This window comes from Cornus florida, unplaced genomic scaffold, assembly GCF_030987335.1.
Source record: "Cornus florida cultivar Cherokee Brave unplaced genomic scaffold, ASM3098733v1 CherokeeBrave_3.0.0_Hap2_Chr10, whole genome shotgun sequence".
Taxonomy (NCBI): domain Eukaryota; kingdom Viridiplantae; phylum Streptophyta; class Magnoliopsida; order Cornales; family Cornaceae; genus Cornus; species Cornus florida.
Genome location: NW_026775580.1, coordinates 34038414 through 34057070, shown reverse-complemented (window position 1 = coordinate 34057070; position 18657 = coordinate 34038414). Strand labels below are relative to the sequence as shown.

General features: G+C 36.8%; 1 protein-coding gene across 2 annotated transcripts; it reads right to left on the bottom strand.

Moving 5' to 3' along the window:
- Positions 1-896: 896 nt before the first annotated feature.
- LOC132276233 (deSI-like protein At4g17486) lies at positions 897-18337 on the bottom strand. 2 transcript variants are annotated; one of them, XM_059777573.1, is made up of 6 exons: positions 18081-18337; positions 15662-15733; positions 15284-15541; positions 3275-3562; positions 1686-1910; positions 897-1316 (listed from the first exon to the last, which is right to left on the bottom strand). In XM_059777573.1, exons 3-6 carry the CDS (start codon positions 15492-15494, stop codon positions 1285-1287), a joined length of 756 nt encoding a protein of 251 aa, XP_059633556.1. In that variant the 5' UTR covers positions 15495-15541; positions 15662-15733; positions 18081-18337; the 3' UTR covers positions 897-1284. The 2 variants fall into 2 exon arrangements, with proteins under 2 accessions (XP_059633556.1, XP_059633554.1); XM_059777571.1 differs by lacking the exon at positions 15662-15733 and having other exon boundaries at positions 18081-18335.
- Between the last annotated feature and the right edge of the window lie 320 nt (positions 18338-18657).

Below are 18657 nucleotides of genomic sequence, written 5' to 3'. Positions count from 1 at the left end.
TATGCTTGGAAGTCTTGAATTTGCGTCCAATCCCCATACTGCCATTCCAAATGTGTTAATCAGTTACTTTATTTGGTCTCTTCACTTCTTTTTATTTATTTTTATTGGTTTTTGTGTTTATATTTTTGGTCGTTTGTTGCCCATTCACTCGGCAAATTTAAAAAAAAACTGGAGACGGACGGCAGGATGGGACAATAAAATATTTTACAATGTATTATTATATATTCAGCAAGTCCTCAGAAAGACTGGATAGCCATTGCATAATTTATAAATTTGAAGGCTGCTTCCTGAAACCTGCTCAATTTGCATTTAAACTAATGAACCCAGATGTCCAAATATGGCAAAAACAAATCAATTAATCCATGGTCCTCTTAAAATATTAAGGTGGTTGCTTAGCGAACATATATATATATATATATCTCGCTCTCTCTCTCTCTCTCTCTCTCTCTCTCTTAAGGTGGTATGTTCCAGATTGACTAATGGACATAATATATTTGGAAAATAATTATAGCAGTATGTGAAAATGATTTCATAGCTAGTGGTGGCTCTATAACCTTGTACCACATACCCATGTTCAATATTGCTTGACACCTACAAGATTGATTTTTTCTCATTTAGGGTTTTTCGCACCAGGCACCGACCTACAAAATCTCAGTGAAATGTTGGATTGGCGGTTACCAGTGGTAGAAATGGGTGGTGAACGTCGGTGGTGGTCTTGGTGGTTGTGGGTGAGGGTGACAAGGCTTAGGAGATGAAGTGCAGAGAAAACAAACATGTAGGGGCCACTGGTAGTAGACGCTAATGGAGACTGACCACAGGTGGAGCATTTTATAAAACCAGTAGACACTGTAAAGAAAAAAGAAAGAAAACAGGGTTCATCATATTCAACAGCATCAGAATGAATGGACTGCTTTCAATTGGATCATGCCAAAGCTTACTTGCAAAAAAAGAATAATAAATTTGACAGAATCACAAATGAATTACGTGTCACGGCTGTCGTCTTCCTGTCCCACCCCCTTAATCCACATTTAGAGGAGGTTTAACCACGAAAAAAAAAAAAACAAAGAACCTTCAAAATATCAACAACAGTTTGGTTCAGATCAACCAAAAATTCATCCTTGAGAGCACGAAAGAGAACCGGCTTTTTTTTCCCGTTGGCTTGGGAATAACCTCCTCGATTCCACCAGAATTTGCAACCATAATTCTTTTCCAGAATCTGCAGCTATTTGGTTTTGCCTATAATGATGATGACTACAGTTGAAATTTTTTAGTGTTCTCATCCTTCTACTGCTTATAATTGTGAAGGGCAGCTACATCTGAAAGATTGAAATTGAAATGTTCTATAAGCACAAAGCAAAAGTTTCGCATTCTAGGCTCCAGAGCAATTAAGCCATAGCCATTTCAGACCGGTGACACAATTGTCAGGTCAGTTATTTAATATGCCAAAAACATGCAGAGCATGAACAGGACATGGGTAATTAGACGATTGAGTGGCAGAATGCAACACTTCGAGGATCCTGATAAAACAGCGTATTCTTTTCTTGCGAAGAATCAGTTAGCATCAAAGGATTAAAGACCAGAATATAAGATGACAGCCATCATCCTACGAAAGCAAAAGAAACCTTCCAAACAGTACTTGCTTACAAGATTTCAAAGGACAAGGATTTCTGTAGTCATCATCTTACCTTTCCTGAACCTTCTCAATTCCCATGATGGTAAGCAGCCTTTTAATGGAGACTGTAGAAACAACGACGATGTTGACAACTGTCTTTGCCTCATTGAGATCGAAGACAAGCAACTGAAGGAACCTCTTAGCCTTCTCTTCTCGCTGTCATATGGATGGTAACTGGGATCATGTCGCACAGAAGAAATTTTAAGGGATTCAGGCAGCACACAGCTGAAGACTGAACCTGAAAGGAAAATAAAAAAGAATGAAGCAAGTTATGTATATATATCAGTAATTTAGATGGCAAGGTCATAGATCACAATGGTGACTTGTGCTTTGATCGATCCAAATCCAACCTAGGAGATCGATCATCTCATTAATTCTATTCTCTAATCATACTTGAGACAGAAATGCCTAGCTAGAGAAAATTGCAGGTCCTCATATTCACAAAGTTCTCTACCAAGCACACAGTGAAGATGGTACAATTCTGTTAAATAATGTGCCCCCAACAAAATGACCTTCCATCCACATTTTCTCATACATCCCATCATCCAAACAACCCATAGAAAGAATAAGAAGAAAGGAAAACCTGGAGAAGGGGGTCTGGTAGAACGTAAACATACTATTAGGAGAGGTGGGAAATATCTCCGAAGTGACAAATAAAGACCACTACCTTGTCCTGGTTTGGCCGATAGAGGATGTTGGGAGGGTAAGCCCGAAACAAAACGGATCTTTGGCACCATTTTGCATAAATTGGCTGCTCTTAAACTTGAACCTGTCCCCATATGCTTCTTAGCTCAAGATTGTACCATTGCACCAAGCAATGGCCCTATGTCCCAGGTGATGCAGCAACAATAAAAATCCAGAAACAATATTTTGTGCGCGTCCTATATTTCTTCAATGTGTTTGAAAGAAGTAAGTTTGTGCAAATAGTGCCAAATATTTGGTTTATATCCAGCCTCTCTCTATCGGAACCCCACATTGGCGGGACAAAGATTCGGTAATTGTCCTTTCTTTTCTCAATGTTACAATTGTTTCCATATTTGACACAAATGGACATCAGAGGCAGCTTTATGGATGCCAATTTGCTTTTCATTTATCAAATAGAAGCCTCGCATTCAGCAAGAGGAGAACAATGACATGAAAACACACACACACACAAGGGCTTCTCAAATAAAAGCCTTCTAAAAATTAACCAAGTTTTTATTTTTTATGTTTAGAAGTTGAATGAGGTTGTAATGAAATAAATAAAAAACACTATGATTTAGCAACTTAGGCAATTTGATTTCCATTCATCACCAAGCATTAACTTGAGCAGAATTTTCATTACCTCCTGAAAATGAGGCTGAGGATTCAAGTCCCAGTTAGACAAGATGGGTGTGGCGTGTGTGTGTCTTACCTATCAGAAGGGTAAAAAAAAAAAAGTTTTTCATTCTCAAGTACAATGAAAGAGTGCAAACTGTGGATGTGATAGGTTGCAGAACAGCCATGGGAACCCACATGCACAAATGCTCAAATGCAATTGTTAAAACTCAGAAGAAATTTTTGCATGTCCAATGAAAACTTATTCTTCTCCAAGTGGCATTTGGTATGATGAGGAAAGACTACCTATTTTTGCCAGGCGATTTACCCATTTTGGAATTCGCTTCCCAGTCAGCTTGTAGCAAATGTCATTACAGAAATGGTTGCAGTTCTTGACAATCAAGTGATATGTGTCACCATAGTAGTTTGCACAGTGGGTCTCCATGAATTCCCTAACCTGTAAAGGGTCCAAGCATGTAGTCCCAATGAGTATTGACTTTTTAAACTTGTAGCCTGGGCATTGTTTGGGTTCAACCTCAAAGACACCACTAGATGGATAATCATGAGCTCCAAATGCATATTCTACACCATGAACTGCAAAGAGTATGTAGGGTCAATCAAAGATCATTTATTTCATTTTAAATTTAGGAGCAGTATAATATACTAAAAAATTTAATAACAACGTATATTTGTTTCCACAACAGAATCTACTGATCTGCAAATAAATGCAAAAGATATCCCTCCAGTTCACATAATTTTCTTATCTAAGTGCAGCAAAGAGAACAAGGTATCATGTTTCTTGATTTCTGGATAAATTATCGTTTCATGCTCATCTTTTTAACAAGACCTGAGGACGACGACGATAACAACAACAACAATAATAGGGAAGACACGACAATAAAAGATGGAAATCAAAAGCATGGGCTCCTGCTATGGAAGAAACTGCTATTGCAAATTTCCAAGTTCTTCACTCCAAATATTTGCCTGCCTATCAAGCCATCAACAAACGTCAACTTACAACATATATCAAACATATGATGTGTCAACTACCATCGACTCCAAAAGCTTACGCTTTTAGAGAGTGTGTAGCTTAAATACATAAATCCTTCAACATGCCCCCTCACGTGTGGCCTTCTTTTGGTCCAACACGAGTTTTTCAATATTTTAATTAGGGTGACGGTGAGGTTTGAACTCGAGACATTTGGCTCTGCTACCATGTTAACTACCATTTACACCAAAAGCTTAAGCTTTTAGAGAGGGTGTAACTTAAATATATAAATCCTTCAACATGATGCAAGTTCAAATTGCATCCATATGCATGTGTGAGTAAGAAGCCAATCTACAACTTGCACCAACACTTGGAGCCAAAACAATCTAAGACCCTAAATATAGAGCAATTCTGTCAAGGACCCTAGTTCAAAGCTCAAGGTGTTGATCCTTCGACCTGTTAAACTGTTAGAATGTTTATATCCTCCATAATATTGGGTCCTTATATAATTACCCATAGTAGTTAGGCTTATTGTGTAATTAAGCAATATTGTGTAATTAAGGTGTATAACCCTTGTTCTTTATATAAGCCTTACAAGAGAAGGCTGAAGACAATACACAGAATATACATTACTCTCTCTCTCTCTCTCTCTCTATCTCTCATGAATCTGAACATGGTATAAAAGCAATATAGATTCATGGGTGTGGGAAACGACAAGTGTGTTGCCCTTGTATGAGATTGGACTCGCGATTGGAATCGCGAGTGTGTTGTTGGTGTCTTTGCCGGAAGTTCTTGTCACCGGTATGCTGAGAAGATCACTCGTAGTCGTCATCGTCCTTTGTCGCCGTCAGATCTAAAGCCCGTAGTCGTCGTTGTCAGATCTGCAGCCTCCTTCGTCGCCGTCAGATCTGAAGCCCCTTGGCTGCTTGTGTTGTTGCCATGTTGATCGTCAGCAAGCTCGCCGACATCCACCGTCGTTGTTTGCAGAGGTGAGGCTTCATCGATTCGTCCTTTTTCTTGGTTGGAAGTTGTGGAGGTTCTGATTCGGTGTGGTGTCGCCGCTGTGTGCTTGCCGGAGTCTGTTGGTGGTTGTGAAGAAGAACAGCCTTGTTTGGCTACGCGGCAGATCCGACCCTTGACCTGGTTCTGATCCAACCCGGTTGCCCAGATCCGACCCATTTGCAGATCCAACCCGGTTACCGATTCTGCAATTTTTTTTTTCCCAGGTTCGTCTGTGTTTTTTTTACCTTCTCCATGGCTTCCAGTTCAGACCTGTTATCTTCTAGTTCCTTCAATCCTCCCATGACTTCAGTCAAGTTTAATGGAAAAAATTACATCTTATGGGCCAAGTCAGTAGCCATTTTCCTGAAAGCCAAAGGCTTTGGTGCTCATTTGGTTCAGCATAAACCCAAAAGCAGTGATACTGATTTCAGTTCATGGGAACAAAGGGATGCTCAAATCATCTCCTTAATGCTGAATTGTATTGAATCTCATATTAGCTCCAACTTGTTATATCTGGACACTGCCAAGGAGATATGGACCCGACTCCAACAGTTATATTCCGATGCTGGTAATATAACCAGAATTTATGAAGTGTGTAGACAATTTTTTGATCTCCAGCAAGGGACTCACAGTTTAGAGGAATACCTCTCACGGGCAATGGGACTTTGTGAAGAAATGAATATGTATCAACCCATCACCTCTGATGTGAAAAGCATGCAGTAGCAGCGTGAGGATTTTAATGTTGTTCAGGTTCTCACAAGATTGTCACAAGAGTATGAACCTATTTGTGCACAGATTTTGGGGAGCCTTGCACTTCCCTCTCTACCTGATATGTTATCTAGACTCCAGCGTGCCACTTTATCTAGTGGCGCTTCAGGAGGGGCTTCCAATGGTGTCACTGCTCCTCCTAGCAGTGAACGATCTGCCTTAGTTGTGAACCAGGGTGGCTTTCAGTCTTCTCGTGGTGGTGGTGGTCATTTTACTCGTGGCCGTGGTCGAGGCAGAGGCCGAGACTCAAAACTTTGCACTCACTGCGGTCTTACTAATCACACTGTCAATTATTGTTGGGATCTTCATGGGAAACCACCACCTTCTTCCTATGCACATCAAGTGACTTCTAATGATAGGGATTCTTCTCTCTCTGCCACACCCACTGCTCCACATGTGGCTGTTGAGACTGCTATGGTCACGATTCCCCGCGATGAGTATGCTCAGTTTCTGTCTCAGCAACGGTCTTCCGCCTCATCTTCCATGGGGTCCTTGGCCCAATCAAGTAGTGCCCCTGCATGTCTTTTGTCCTCTAGTCAGAGTCCCTAGATTCTTGACTCTGGCGCATCCGATCACATGACTGGTAGTTCTCATCTCTTATCTGATTTTCAGTCTGTTCCTTCCTCTCAAAATGTTACTTTTGCTAATGGATCATCAACTAAAGTTTTGGGTTTGGGAACTATTCATCTTACCTCTTCTATGTCCCTTTCCTGTGTTATATGTTCCTCAATTCCCTTTTAATTTGTTGTCCATTAGCAAAATTACTAAATCTCTTCACTGTTCTGTTACATTTTATCCCACATGTTGTCTTTTTCAGGATCTCAAGACGAAGAAGAGGATTGGTATGGGACATGAAGTAGGTGGCTTGTATTACTTCGATCTTGCACCATCTCCCACAGCTCTTCAATCATCTTTGTCTTCTTTCCAGTGGCACTGTCGTCTCGGCCACCCATCACTATTAGTTCTGCAGTGTCAAGTCCCCGGTCTTAGTCGTATTGAGTCCATGTCTTGCGAAACATGTCAGCTTAGTAAGCATTGTAGTGTATCTTTCAAGCCAAGGGCTAATAATCGTGTTGCTAGTCCTTTTCAATTAGTTCATTCAGATGTATGGGGACCAATAAAACATATTTCTATTAATAGATTTCGTTATTTTGTGACCTTTGTGGATGATCATTCTCGGATGACTTGGTTGTTTTTAATGAAAAATCGTTCTGAGTTGTTTTCTATTTTCAAAATATTTCGCAAAGAAATAAAAACTCAATTTGGGTGTTCCATTAAAATTTTACGTTCTGACAATGCCAAAGAATATTTCTCGGACCCATTCAAGACTTATTTTCATGCTAAAGGCATCATTCATCAATCCTCTTGTACTTATACTCCGCAACAAAATGGAGTAGCTGAACGTAAAAATCGTCATCTTCTGGAAGTCTGTCATGCCCTTTTATTTCATATGCATGTTCCCAAACGATTTTGGAGTGATGCCGTTCTTACGGCATGTCATCTTTTTAATCGAATGCCCTCATCCATGTTAAAAGGTAAATCTCCTCATTCTGTTTTATTTCCCGACTCCGTATCATTTAATTTGACTCCGCGAGTCTTTGGTTGTGTGTGTTATGTCCATAACCTTGGACCAGGTCTTGATAAACTCGACCTTCATGCTACTAAGTGTGTTTTTCTTGGGTATTCTCGCACTCAGAAGGGCTATCGTTGTTACAGTCCTCATTTTCAACGCTATTTCACTAGTGCTGATGTAACATTTTCTGAGTCTCTCCCATATTTTTCTGATTCTACTACTCCTCTCGATATTACTTCTGAGCCACCTATGCCAATGGTTCCATCTCAGTTTCCTACTTCCGCACCTCCTCGCTCTATTGTCCCTTTGCAGGTTTATACTTGACGACCTCGACCGCCTACTTCGCTCCCTCCATCTCCTTCGGAGTCTTCGGATCCGACGCCTTTACCTGATGATTTGCCTATTGCTCTCCGTAAAGGTATTCGGTCGTGTGTTATTGCACATCCCATTTCTAACTTTGTCTCCTACCGTCATATTTCATCATCTTTATCTTGTTTTTTATCCAAAGTATCTGCTACTTTTGTTCCCAAGACTTTGCAGGATGTTCTCTCTGATTTGGGTTGGCGACAAGCCATGGTGGATGAAATGGATGCCCTTCACCGTAATGGAACATGGGATCTTGTTCCCTTACCTCCGGGCTCCAAAACGGTTGGTTGTAAGTGGGTCTACACAATTAAATACCTTCACGATGGGTCTATTAAGCGGTTGAAGGCTCGTCTAGTGGCAAAGGGGTACACTCAGACTTATGGTGTTGATTATGATGAGACTTTTTCCCCTGTTGCTAAGATTTCTTCTATTCGGGTTCTAATTTCCATTGCTGTCAATTGTGACGGGCCGTTGTTTCAATTAGATGTCAAAAATGCCTTCTTACATGGTGACCTGGTTGAAGAGGTTTATATGGAGCAACCACCTAGGTTCGTTGCTCAGGGGGAGTATCGTCACACTGTTTGTCGCCTTAAAAAGGCCCTGTATGGATTGAAACAATCTCCATGGGCTTGGTTTGGAAAATTCTCCTAGGCAGCATTAAACTTTGGTCTTAACAGATGCCAGACAGATCATTCGGTATTTCACCTGCGCACTAAAGCTGGCTTCATTTTTCTTGTGGTGTATGTAGATGATATTGTAAGCACAAGTGATGATTCTGCAGGCATTGCTAAGTTGAAGTTGTTTCTGCAAAATCGATTCCACACTAAAAACTTGGGTAAACTTAGGTACTTCTTGGGTATTGAAGTTGCTAGATCCAAGGAAGGTATAAGTTTATCTCAACGAAAATATGTGTTGGACTTGCTAGAAGAAACGGGTATGTTAGGTGGTCGTCCGGTTGATGCTCCTATGGACTCAAATACAAAACTTGTATCTGATAAGGGTGATCTATTTAATGACCCGGCCAGATTTCGTCACCTTGTTGGGAAATTAATTTATCTCACTATCACTCGACCTGATACTTCATATGCAGTTAGTGTTGTAAGTTAGTTCGTGGGAGCTCCTAGAATGTCACATTGGATTGCTGTTTTTCGGATTATCCGATATCTTAAGCAAGCTCCAGGTTTTGGGTTACTATACAAATCAAATGGTCATCTCAGGGTGGAAGGTTTTACAGATGCTGACTGGGCTGATTCTCCTTCAAATAGGAGATCTACTACAGGCTACTGTACATTTGTAGGAGGAAATCTTGTTACGTGGAAAAGTAAAAAGCAAACGGTGGTAGCTCGATCTAGTGCTGAAGCTGAGTACAGGGCAATGGCCCATACCACTAGTGAGTTGACATGGATATAACATTTTCTAAAAGAACTTGGGTTGACAGTTGAAGCTCCTACTCCATTGTTCTGTGATAACCAAGCAGCTGTTCACATTGCATCGAATCATGTGTTTCATGAGAGTACCAAACATATTGAGGTTGATTGTCACTTTGTTCGGGAAAAACTATTAAGTGGGAACATCTCTACTCCATTTGTGAAGTCTGAAGATCAACTAACTGATATGTTTACCAAAGCACTGGGTCATAACCGATTAAGGACTATCTATTCCAAGTTGGGATTATTTGATATATATTCTCTAGCTTGAGGGGGAGTGTTAGAATGTTTATATCCTCCATAATATTGGGTCCTTATGTAATTACCCAGAGTAGTTAGGCTTATTGTGTAATTAAGCAATATTGTGTAATTATGGTGTATAATCCTTGTTCTTTATATAAGCCTCACAAGAGAAGGCTGAAGACAATACACAGAATATACATTACTCTCTCTCTCTCTCTCTCTCTCTCTCTCTCATGAATCTGAACATAAACAAACTGCTTTTTTGCTTGAAGGGTCTTCAAGAATTGCACCTTCCAAAGAGGTGTTATATATTCATAAATAGGTGTAAAGCTCACTAGATATTAAATGTTAGCCTGTTGAAACTTTTTAGTATATACAAGATTGATTTAGATTAATATCATTATTCATACATAAAAGTTTTACATAAAGACCATTATGCAGTGTCTTCATCATCCTTTTCCTGGTCCGAATTGAAAGGGACCATCCACACAAATATTCTTCTTTCATTATTTTCTATTGCAAACTATTTCATCAACTATTAGTACTAAAGTGTATTTATTGTGACTTCATTCTGTACCAATTTCGATCTACCTTTGTGTCTCTTATATTCTACTATTTGAACTATTTTCCCATTTTTCTTCTTTTTCTTTTTCATTAGTATATATACCAATCTACATTGTATATTTCAATACCATGTACGCCTTCTTATTCTTATTTTATAGCTATATGTAATTTCTCCCTAACATGTTGATTATTAATTATATCTTTGTCTAGTTACCTCTATCATCCATCATAGCATTCTTACCTCAACGACATGGATGCATTATTCTTATTTCTTTTTTAGTGCTCTACATACTCTGTATAAGATAATTGACCTGGTGATCATCCTATAAAAGTTTCCTTCACTTATCATTATAGGATATCACAAGTTTGTCTCTACTTTGTACAACTGGTTCCAATCCTGCTAGTTACATCTTATATATCTCCCCGTCTTTTGCATTATTGATCCTAATTACCCAAAATAATTATTTTGAGCAACCCTTTGATCTTGAATTATTGTCACTATATTAGAATTTTGTTGAATTTAAATTCTTTATATTCTATTTAATTCACCAAAAATAATTATTTTGAGCAACCGTTTGATCTTGAATTATTGTCACTATTATAATTTTGTTGAATTTCCATTCTTTATATTCTATTTAATTCTACTAATCTTTAAATCATTTGTTTGCGATGTATTCTCCAAGTTCCATTTTTATTGCTAGTTCTCCTCCTACAAAGTATCTAACAAAACTTGCCATTAGCAAAAACATGCAGTAATGAAAGTCACATTATTTCATTTAAGACTACGGTGAACAGATTTGGACTTAGTATCGATCCTTTGTGTGATAGTACCTCTATTTTGAAAAAAAATTTATACACAAGGTACAAACTCAAATCCTTGAAACTCTATGCATACACTCAGCTTAACTGAATAAAGCCTTTTTTTTCCAACTACTTGGAGTCAGTTACATAAATCATGTTTTTCCATTGCGGGCTTCTATACATATTCTGGATAAATCTAATAAATTAATAGGAATTCATTTTCTTTGTAGAGGGCCCCACATAATATTTCACGGTACTGTATGATATGCCTTTTCTAAGTTAATAATATTTTTCTTTTTACTGATACAATCTTCTTCCATCACCTGTCTTATTAGAATTAAATTCGCAGGAATTCCCTGGATCTTTCTACAACAAGAAGCAAACTTTTGACCCACACAACATCATCACTAGAGCATGCCAAAGGCTCATTTTACGAAGCATTGACATGAGTATAACACGACATATATACGTCTATATGCTGAATCCGAAAAAATAGAGACAAACAGTGAGGCATAGCAACAAAGGAACTTTTCAGTGTTCTTTACTACGTAACAAAGGTGAAATCTAATTACACAAATAAACAGGTGTTGAAATTCTATATCCTTATTTAAAGAAATACTATCTCCATAGTTCAAATAATCTGTCTCCTTGCCTTCAGCTTAAGCGTGACTGTGAGCACGAGATTTGCTGAACCCCGTTGGTTGGTTGAAGAGGAATGGTAAGCATGGAACTTGAAAAGGAAACCTTTGTCGAAATTGGATGCTATCTATACTGGATTTTAGCGGTCATAATGGAATTTCAGATAACAGAGAATGCCCCCCAACAAGACTTTACAATATCATTCGAAAAGCAGTTAATAGCCAAAGAACTAGTTGCAAAATGCCGTAAGGGTGCCCATAAAATTCTGAGTCCGGAAGAAAGAAACATCGTAAAACAGCTCCAAGAGGTCATAAAACACGGGGAACACCTGAATTTAATACCATCATAATCATGTGGAGAGCAAGAATATTCATACGTTGCAGTCACTCTCTTCTTAGGAGCTTAAACCATCAGAACAAAAGGAGCTTAAACCACATATTTTGCCTTCAGGAAGAACCAGCTCCTAGATCTCAACTCTATAAATATTGAAGCCTCCTCGGAGAATCCTCAGTTATCGGATATATTACATCTATCTGATTGAATTCCTAGGAAGCACAAATAGCACAGGCCGAAGCACAAACAGAACTCCTTTATTGTGTTTTTACATTTAGGTTTTGGAATCCTGTTTAATTTGTTAAAAAGAAGAAGACAACTCTTATTTTGTTTATTAGTTTGTATCAAAGACTTTTATTTTGTAAATTCTACAATTTAATTGGGATTTTTGTCTTTTTGTTAGCAGTCATCCTTCAGATAACAAAGGTTAGTAAACCATCAGTCGACAAAGTAAACCATCAGTCAACTAACAGTTTGGGTTAAAAATAGGAGTGATCCTTAATTAATTTTTAAAATGGACCGATGTAAAAACACATGCAAAACTGTGGGACTGAAGTCAAAATTAATCTGTTAATATATTATAAAGATTATATAATACACAATTACTGTATAATATGTAAATTTAATATCCTATCATTGTATTAAAGTTGTAATATATCAATTATAATAATCAATGATACCTCATATAGCAGTGACGTATACATGTATTGTGTGTATACGAGGATAGCATATACACATACCTATATTACATCAACACTTTTAAAATGCGTCAATATTCGTGTCAGGCACACAACACTCAAAATATATATTGAACATGTTTCCGACAAGTTTGATTGATCATACACCTAACAAGCATATCCAATAATTCAACTTTATCATACAATAATATATCCATAAAACTCTTTTACTATGTTCCTTTAATTACACTTGCTTCAAAACGAGTGAAGTACCTATTTTTTTACCATTCTAGGCTATATTGTTCTTGGAAATAAAAGAAGAATATTAATCAATTTGAATATTTAGCCGTGTCCCATATCCTTAGGTTTGTGGAATTGATAAATCCTTTACTTAGACACATACTTGATATATGTACCCTAGTCCATGTAACATAGGTACATAAATAATATGATGACTTTTCTCCAACTCATATTTCCACTTCGTTGATAAAATATTCCTATATTTTACCTCTGTTTTTTCTTTATTCTGTAAAGCTTTTTATAAATTTTATAGAAACCTTCAACTTGTTTTAATCTATCACTATAAACTTTTTTTCCTTCTAAAAGATAGTAATACCAACGCTGAAGGCTCACAGGTCACATGTTGGTAACTATAAGAAGTGTTGGCATGTATATGGAAGAATTTTACTTTTAAATAAAGGACTTCAAGATGTGACCAACATGCATTTTAAGAGTTTCAAGAAGTATGCAACACGTGTAGCACGGACGCAACTCCTATTGACTTTTTTTAATGCTTTTAGGCTCACTGTTTTAATACTGAATTGTTCATTAGCAAATCAAAAAATCATAATTGAAAAATATCTTGCTCCATTTAGTAGGTTCCACCTCACCTTTACGGAGGCAACCTGTTACATTGTTTGTTAACCAACCATAGCATCAAAATGATCCTATCAGGTTAAACATGTATTTTTGTAAAAATCTCCTTAGGAATGAATTTCATGGGTTATATGCCGTGTGCTAGATGGCTGTAGTGTTTTGGGCTTTGCACAGACTCAGCTGAAGAAGATGATGATTATAATGACAGTGAAGTTTGTAAATCCAAAAACTATGAAGCATGGAACACAAAGAAAAATATATATATATATATATATATATATAGAATACTAGCAATACTGAACAGTAGAATACTGGTGGTACTAGAATACCATCAAGATTTTTGATAATTTATTAATTGATTCTTTTTTATATTTATACATCTTTCCATGCTTAAAGATGATCCCAATGTTCAATGTTGTTTCTCATGTTTACTGAGCATCCATTAAGTTTTGATCCGTTTTCTAAATTAAGAATTTTATCTTTGAATAATGAACACATCCAGGATATGTCGAACACATTACAGGGAGTGTACAAGAATGTCAGTGTCAAACACGAACCAGATACAGACACAAGTCTTTCTTAAAAGTGTTTATATCCTTCGTACAAACCAGGGGGGTAGAAAGAGGGAAAAAAAAAAAAAAAAGAGGAGGATACAGAAGTTGCATCTAGCAACCAGATTCCACTTTTCAGCCTATTAACTTGTGACAGGTTTTAAGAGTATTTGAGGTACAATAGAGCCCTTCCCACCTTAAAACGGAGCCAAGAATCTGTTTCACTCCCCAAAATTTGTCCGTCTTTCATACCTAAGCAGTCTGCAGGCCCTGCACCACAACAACCCCCCCCCCCCCCCCCCCCCCCCGCGGCCACTTCCATCAAGAGTACTCAATACCCTGAAAATCCTTCCTTTTTTTTTTCCTTCACTTTTTGGTTTTTAATATGTCAAATCCTAGATCCTTATTTTGTAAGGAAGAAAGTCATTTATATCTCCTGAACAGTGCAGATGTATTCATTTATTTATTTATTTAGTTCATCATTTTACATGTGATAACAATGACATCAAACCAATTACTCTCTTATAAACTAGGAAGCATGGGTACAATACAACATGACACGCGTAGTGCCAAAACTACAAATCTAAAAAAAATAGAAATGGACATGGCCAGGACACAACAACAAAGAAATTTATTTTAAGTGTAAGTATTGTATTATCTATGGAAAATACGAAATTTATAACATTTATTATAATTTATAATCAATAATGGCCCCTGTTACATGGACAGTGACATAAAATGACATGATATCTAGGTTTATGGATGTACGCATACAACTGTAAATAGGTATAACAAATCTTTATGTACATGCGCAATTTTAATATCTTATCTCCTATTGACACTGTGTTAAGTATGATTTCTTTATTATTTTTTATTATTATTATGGCCTAAAGCTTGAAAAAAAATTTATATAAACCTTTAGTTTGACTTTCCTCAAAATTACACTTAATCCCCATGCAAATAACCACACAATGTCTAGAATTCATTAGACACGTGTTGACAATTGACGAGTGTAACAGAAGTGTCAACAAGTTGTTGAAAATTAAGATTCATACTTATATGTAGTCCCGACAATACTTCTACATTGGCTGTCTAGCTACTTGATGCAACCATCTTTTTTCCAGGCTTGGGACCCACTATGTGAAGATAAGGCACTAACACATCCTGAATAGTTTCGGAGAAGTGATAGTGTATGACTGTACTGTATCTCTTCCATAGCCCTACTTCTTAACTAGTGATAGTGTACAACACCTCCTCTTTACAAGTGCTTGTACTTCTTATAAAAAACTACACAAAATACATGTTTATCAGTTCAAATACTCTGTTCAAAGCAATAATAAGTCGAGACAAGCTGCAATTCAGTAGAACCTAGAAAGACAAGAATCATAATGTCCCCAGTCCTTGATTGACAAACTGTGGTCATTCCTAGACTAAAGACAGTAAAAGTAGGTTTATTGTAAAGAGAACGAAGAAAAATGGGCAATAAGGAAAACGTAGGTAAGCTTACCCTCCACACCAGAGTGAAAAATACCAAAGCCAGCCCAATAGACATAGCCATTCATAGGTGTCAAGTCATACACGTTGAGATAAACCGGTGTATTGCCTGGACCATAACCAGCTGGCTTCACTTTGGAGAACATACAAAAATGGGTAGCTGATTTGCCTTTCAAATAGGAAGGCACTATTGACTTCCATGTTTTCTTTGATCCAAATTCCATGTTGCTACTAACGATGAAACAAGAAGTCAGTCAAAGCCAGTCACAACCTGCATACGTGGAAAGAAATAGAAGAATAAGACATTTCATATAAAAAAATTATTATAACAATAACAAAAGGGGAAGCGAAAAAGCATAATGAAAAACAAAATGAACATATATTTACTCACAAAAGAATATAATTATAGATTGTTGATATTTGAATTTTCCCTTTGGCATCTCAAATTTCTCTATTTTCATAACTGCATTAGTTACAATGTAAAAGTCGAGTCAATTTCCTCATACATAATAATTAATTATGTAGGCCAGTTATATCTAAAAAATTTACTGATTATATATTATCAAATACAACTCAATGGTTGGAGCTATGATTCCATATGTTTGACATCCCAATAAATATATATCAACTTATCTCCACTGTTATGGAAGTGATTGAATCAGGATCATCCTGGCATTTTAGTATTTAAAACATTGAATATCATTTTGCAAGTAACTAAGAAGAATTTGAGTAGGGGAAGATGGATTTACTTTTTAAACAGCCGTCTATTCTACATAGTCTATAGTGCACGTTTCTCTCAGTTTTCTGAATGAATAATGACAACACTAAAACGGTGTTTCCCAGTAAAGGAAGAAGGGGGAAGGGAGAATCTGTTATAGAGCTAGACAGGTTCGGTAAAACCATAAAACAAGAAGCAAGACTGACAATGTATAATGGAATCACCAATCCAGATTGAATACAAAGTGATACTTTTCAAGTAGGATCATATGCACAAAGACAAGATGTTAAGAGAGCATAACAATAACGTGTTTGTTAGAAGTTCCCGGTTAAAAATGGTAGAGTTAACTAGAGAAATATAAACTTTTATATTTCAAGAAAAATAAAATTTTCCTATTTCATTTCTAGAGATAATGAGAAAAGGGGCAGGTGGATAAGTGTCATAGTCTGCAACAGTCAACTCATCAATTAGCAGAATTCCTCAAAACAGCCTACGGCATGATTCAATAATATCTTTTGTTCAAAGGGAACTTATGTAAATAAGATGCCTCATTAGCTAAGAAGAATCTTCGAAACCCATATCTCATGTTAACATGCCCATGAGCAAAAGCCACCTCTATTCTTCTGGAATGACAGTGTAGCTTTAAGAAGTTTCCTATACATACTGCCTTAAACAATTTAATTACACCCAAGATAATAAAGAAGTACTTTATTCACAGATAGCTGATGCTCCGTGGTCTTTTCTTTTTCATATACAAGAATGGATTCTTAACACCTTTGTATTACAAAGCAGACAACCACGTAAGTGGGGTTCAGTTTCTCTCTGAACAAGGGCCGTTTCCAGAAGCCAACTCTTCCTTTGAACAACTACTAAATAAATATACATCACGAACTTCCTCGATTGCAGTTGGCCTCTCTTAAATTAGTGTAATCATGTAATGTCTGTGGATAAACTAAGTCTAGCCATGCCCTTCTCCAACTACCATTCAGTCACCTCCAATCACCTGAAACTTAGTTAAACAACTCAAGTAAGCTGACTTTGATACTACTTGCATATTGGATAAACACCAGGAACCTTGTGTTAGAGGGCAAGCTTTGGCGCATCAGTAAGGTTGTTCCAATGTGACCTGACCTGGAGGTCAGGTGTTCAAAACAGGAATTAGTCTCTCCGCATACCGGGAGCCACTATTATAGTGACCCATCTTAGATCTAATTATATATAACCAGAATTTCAACCCCTAATTATAAGATTTTTTATATTTATTGGAAAAAAAAAATAGTACAACTAAAACTGGAGCAAGTAGTGGGAGGGACCAGGGAGGGAGATATACAACTCAAGTCAAAACCTCAATATAATGCTTACGCAAACTACTTGGGTTTGGCGAACAAAAAAACATTTAAAACAACTCCATGTACAATTACGATATGGGAAAAGAGAACAAGAATCTACAATTTCTATTGACCTCCACATGCTATGCACACTGCATAGATACTATAATTCCCTCTTTGCTCTCTTGTTTGAGGCCGAAGACCATTACTACAATACAATTCCTATAATTGTCGCCGCAAAACATAATGTCATTGCCATAACATACAATTATCAAGTTCAGACTGGGAAAATAGCTCCAAACCACGGATAATTTCAAAATTAATTTACCCAGCAATTTTTATCCCAAACCAAAATTTAAATTCTGCATTCTCAAGTGACAAAATTAGAGAATCCATCACCAATTAAGCTAAGATTTGCGCCCTTTTATTTGTCAAGAACATGAAAGAAACAAACATATTGAGTAATCAATAAAAGCGGAAAGTATAATTAATTACTTCGTACATTAGATCTTGTTAAAATTATTTCCAACAGAAAATATATATATATATATACACACATATATATTAATATATAGAGAGAGAGAACAAAACAATTAAGCTACTTTAACTAATGCTCCTACTACCCAATAATATAAAGAAAAAGGGGAAGAGAAAAGATAAAGTAGAAGTGCTTCGATATAGACTCAGAACACAAAAACTTGAGAAAAACAAGAAAAAGTAAGCTTGGTGTGTGTCTGTGTGTGATATATAGAGAGAGGACTCACAGATTTGGAGAGGATTGCCATTAGAGAAGAGAAGGTTAGCAATTTCGACCACTCGTTGGCTGACAAAACCCACGTAACAGCCTCATAGACACTGCAACTCCAGAAACCACAAGAACAAAATAAAGATGATGCCAAAATTCAACAAAGTTAAGGCAGACTGTCAATCTCTCTCCCTCTCTCCACTTTTTTACGGAATATCTTTTATTATTACTGTTAAGCAAAGTAAAACAGTGAATTCCTACGAAATCAAAAATCCTGTTTACTCCCTCTGTCTCAAAAACAACGCTCTCTTTTTGCGTTTTGAAAACTGGGACAGGAAAGAGTATTAAAGGAAAATAACAATTGAGCACATAATTTGTTGCTTTTAAAAAGACAAAAAAAAAAAATTATTATATTCCCAAAAAAAAAAAAAAAAGCACACGAGTATTGCAAATGGGATTTGGGTGTGCGTTGAATTGGGCATGTGCTTAAAAAAAAAAAAAAATCAAATAAAATAAAAATCAAATAAAATAAATTATACGGGAAAAATAAAGGCACATAGAATAGTAAAAGGAGAGAAAACCAAGATACATGTAAA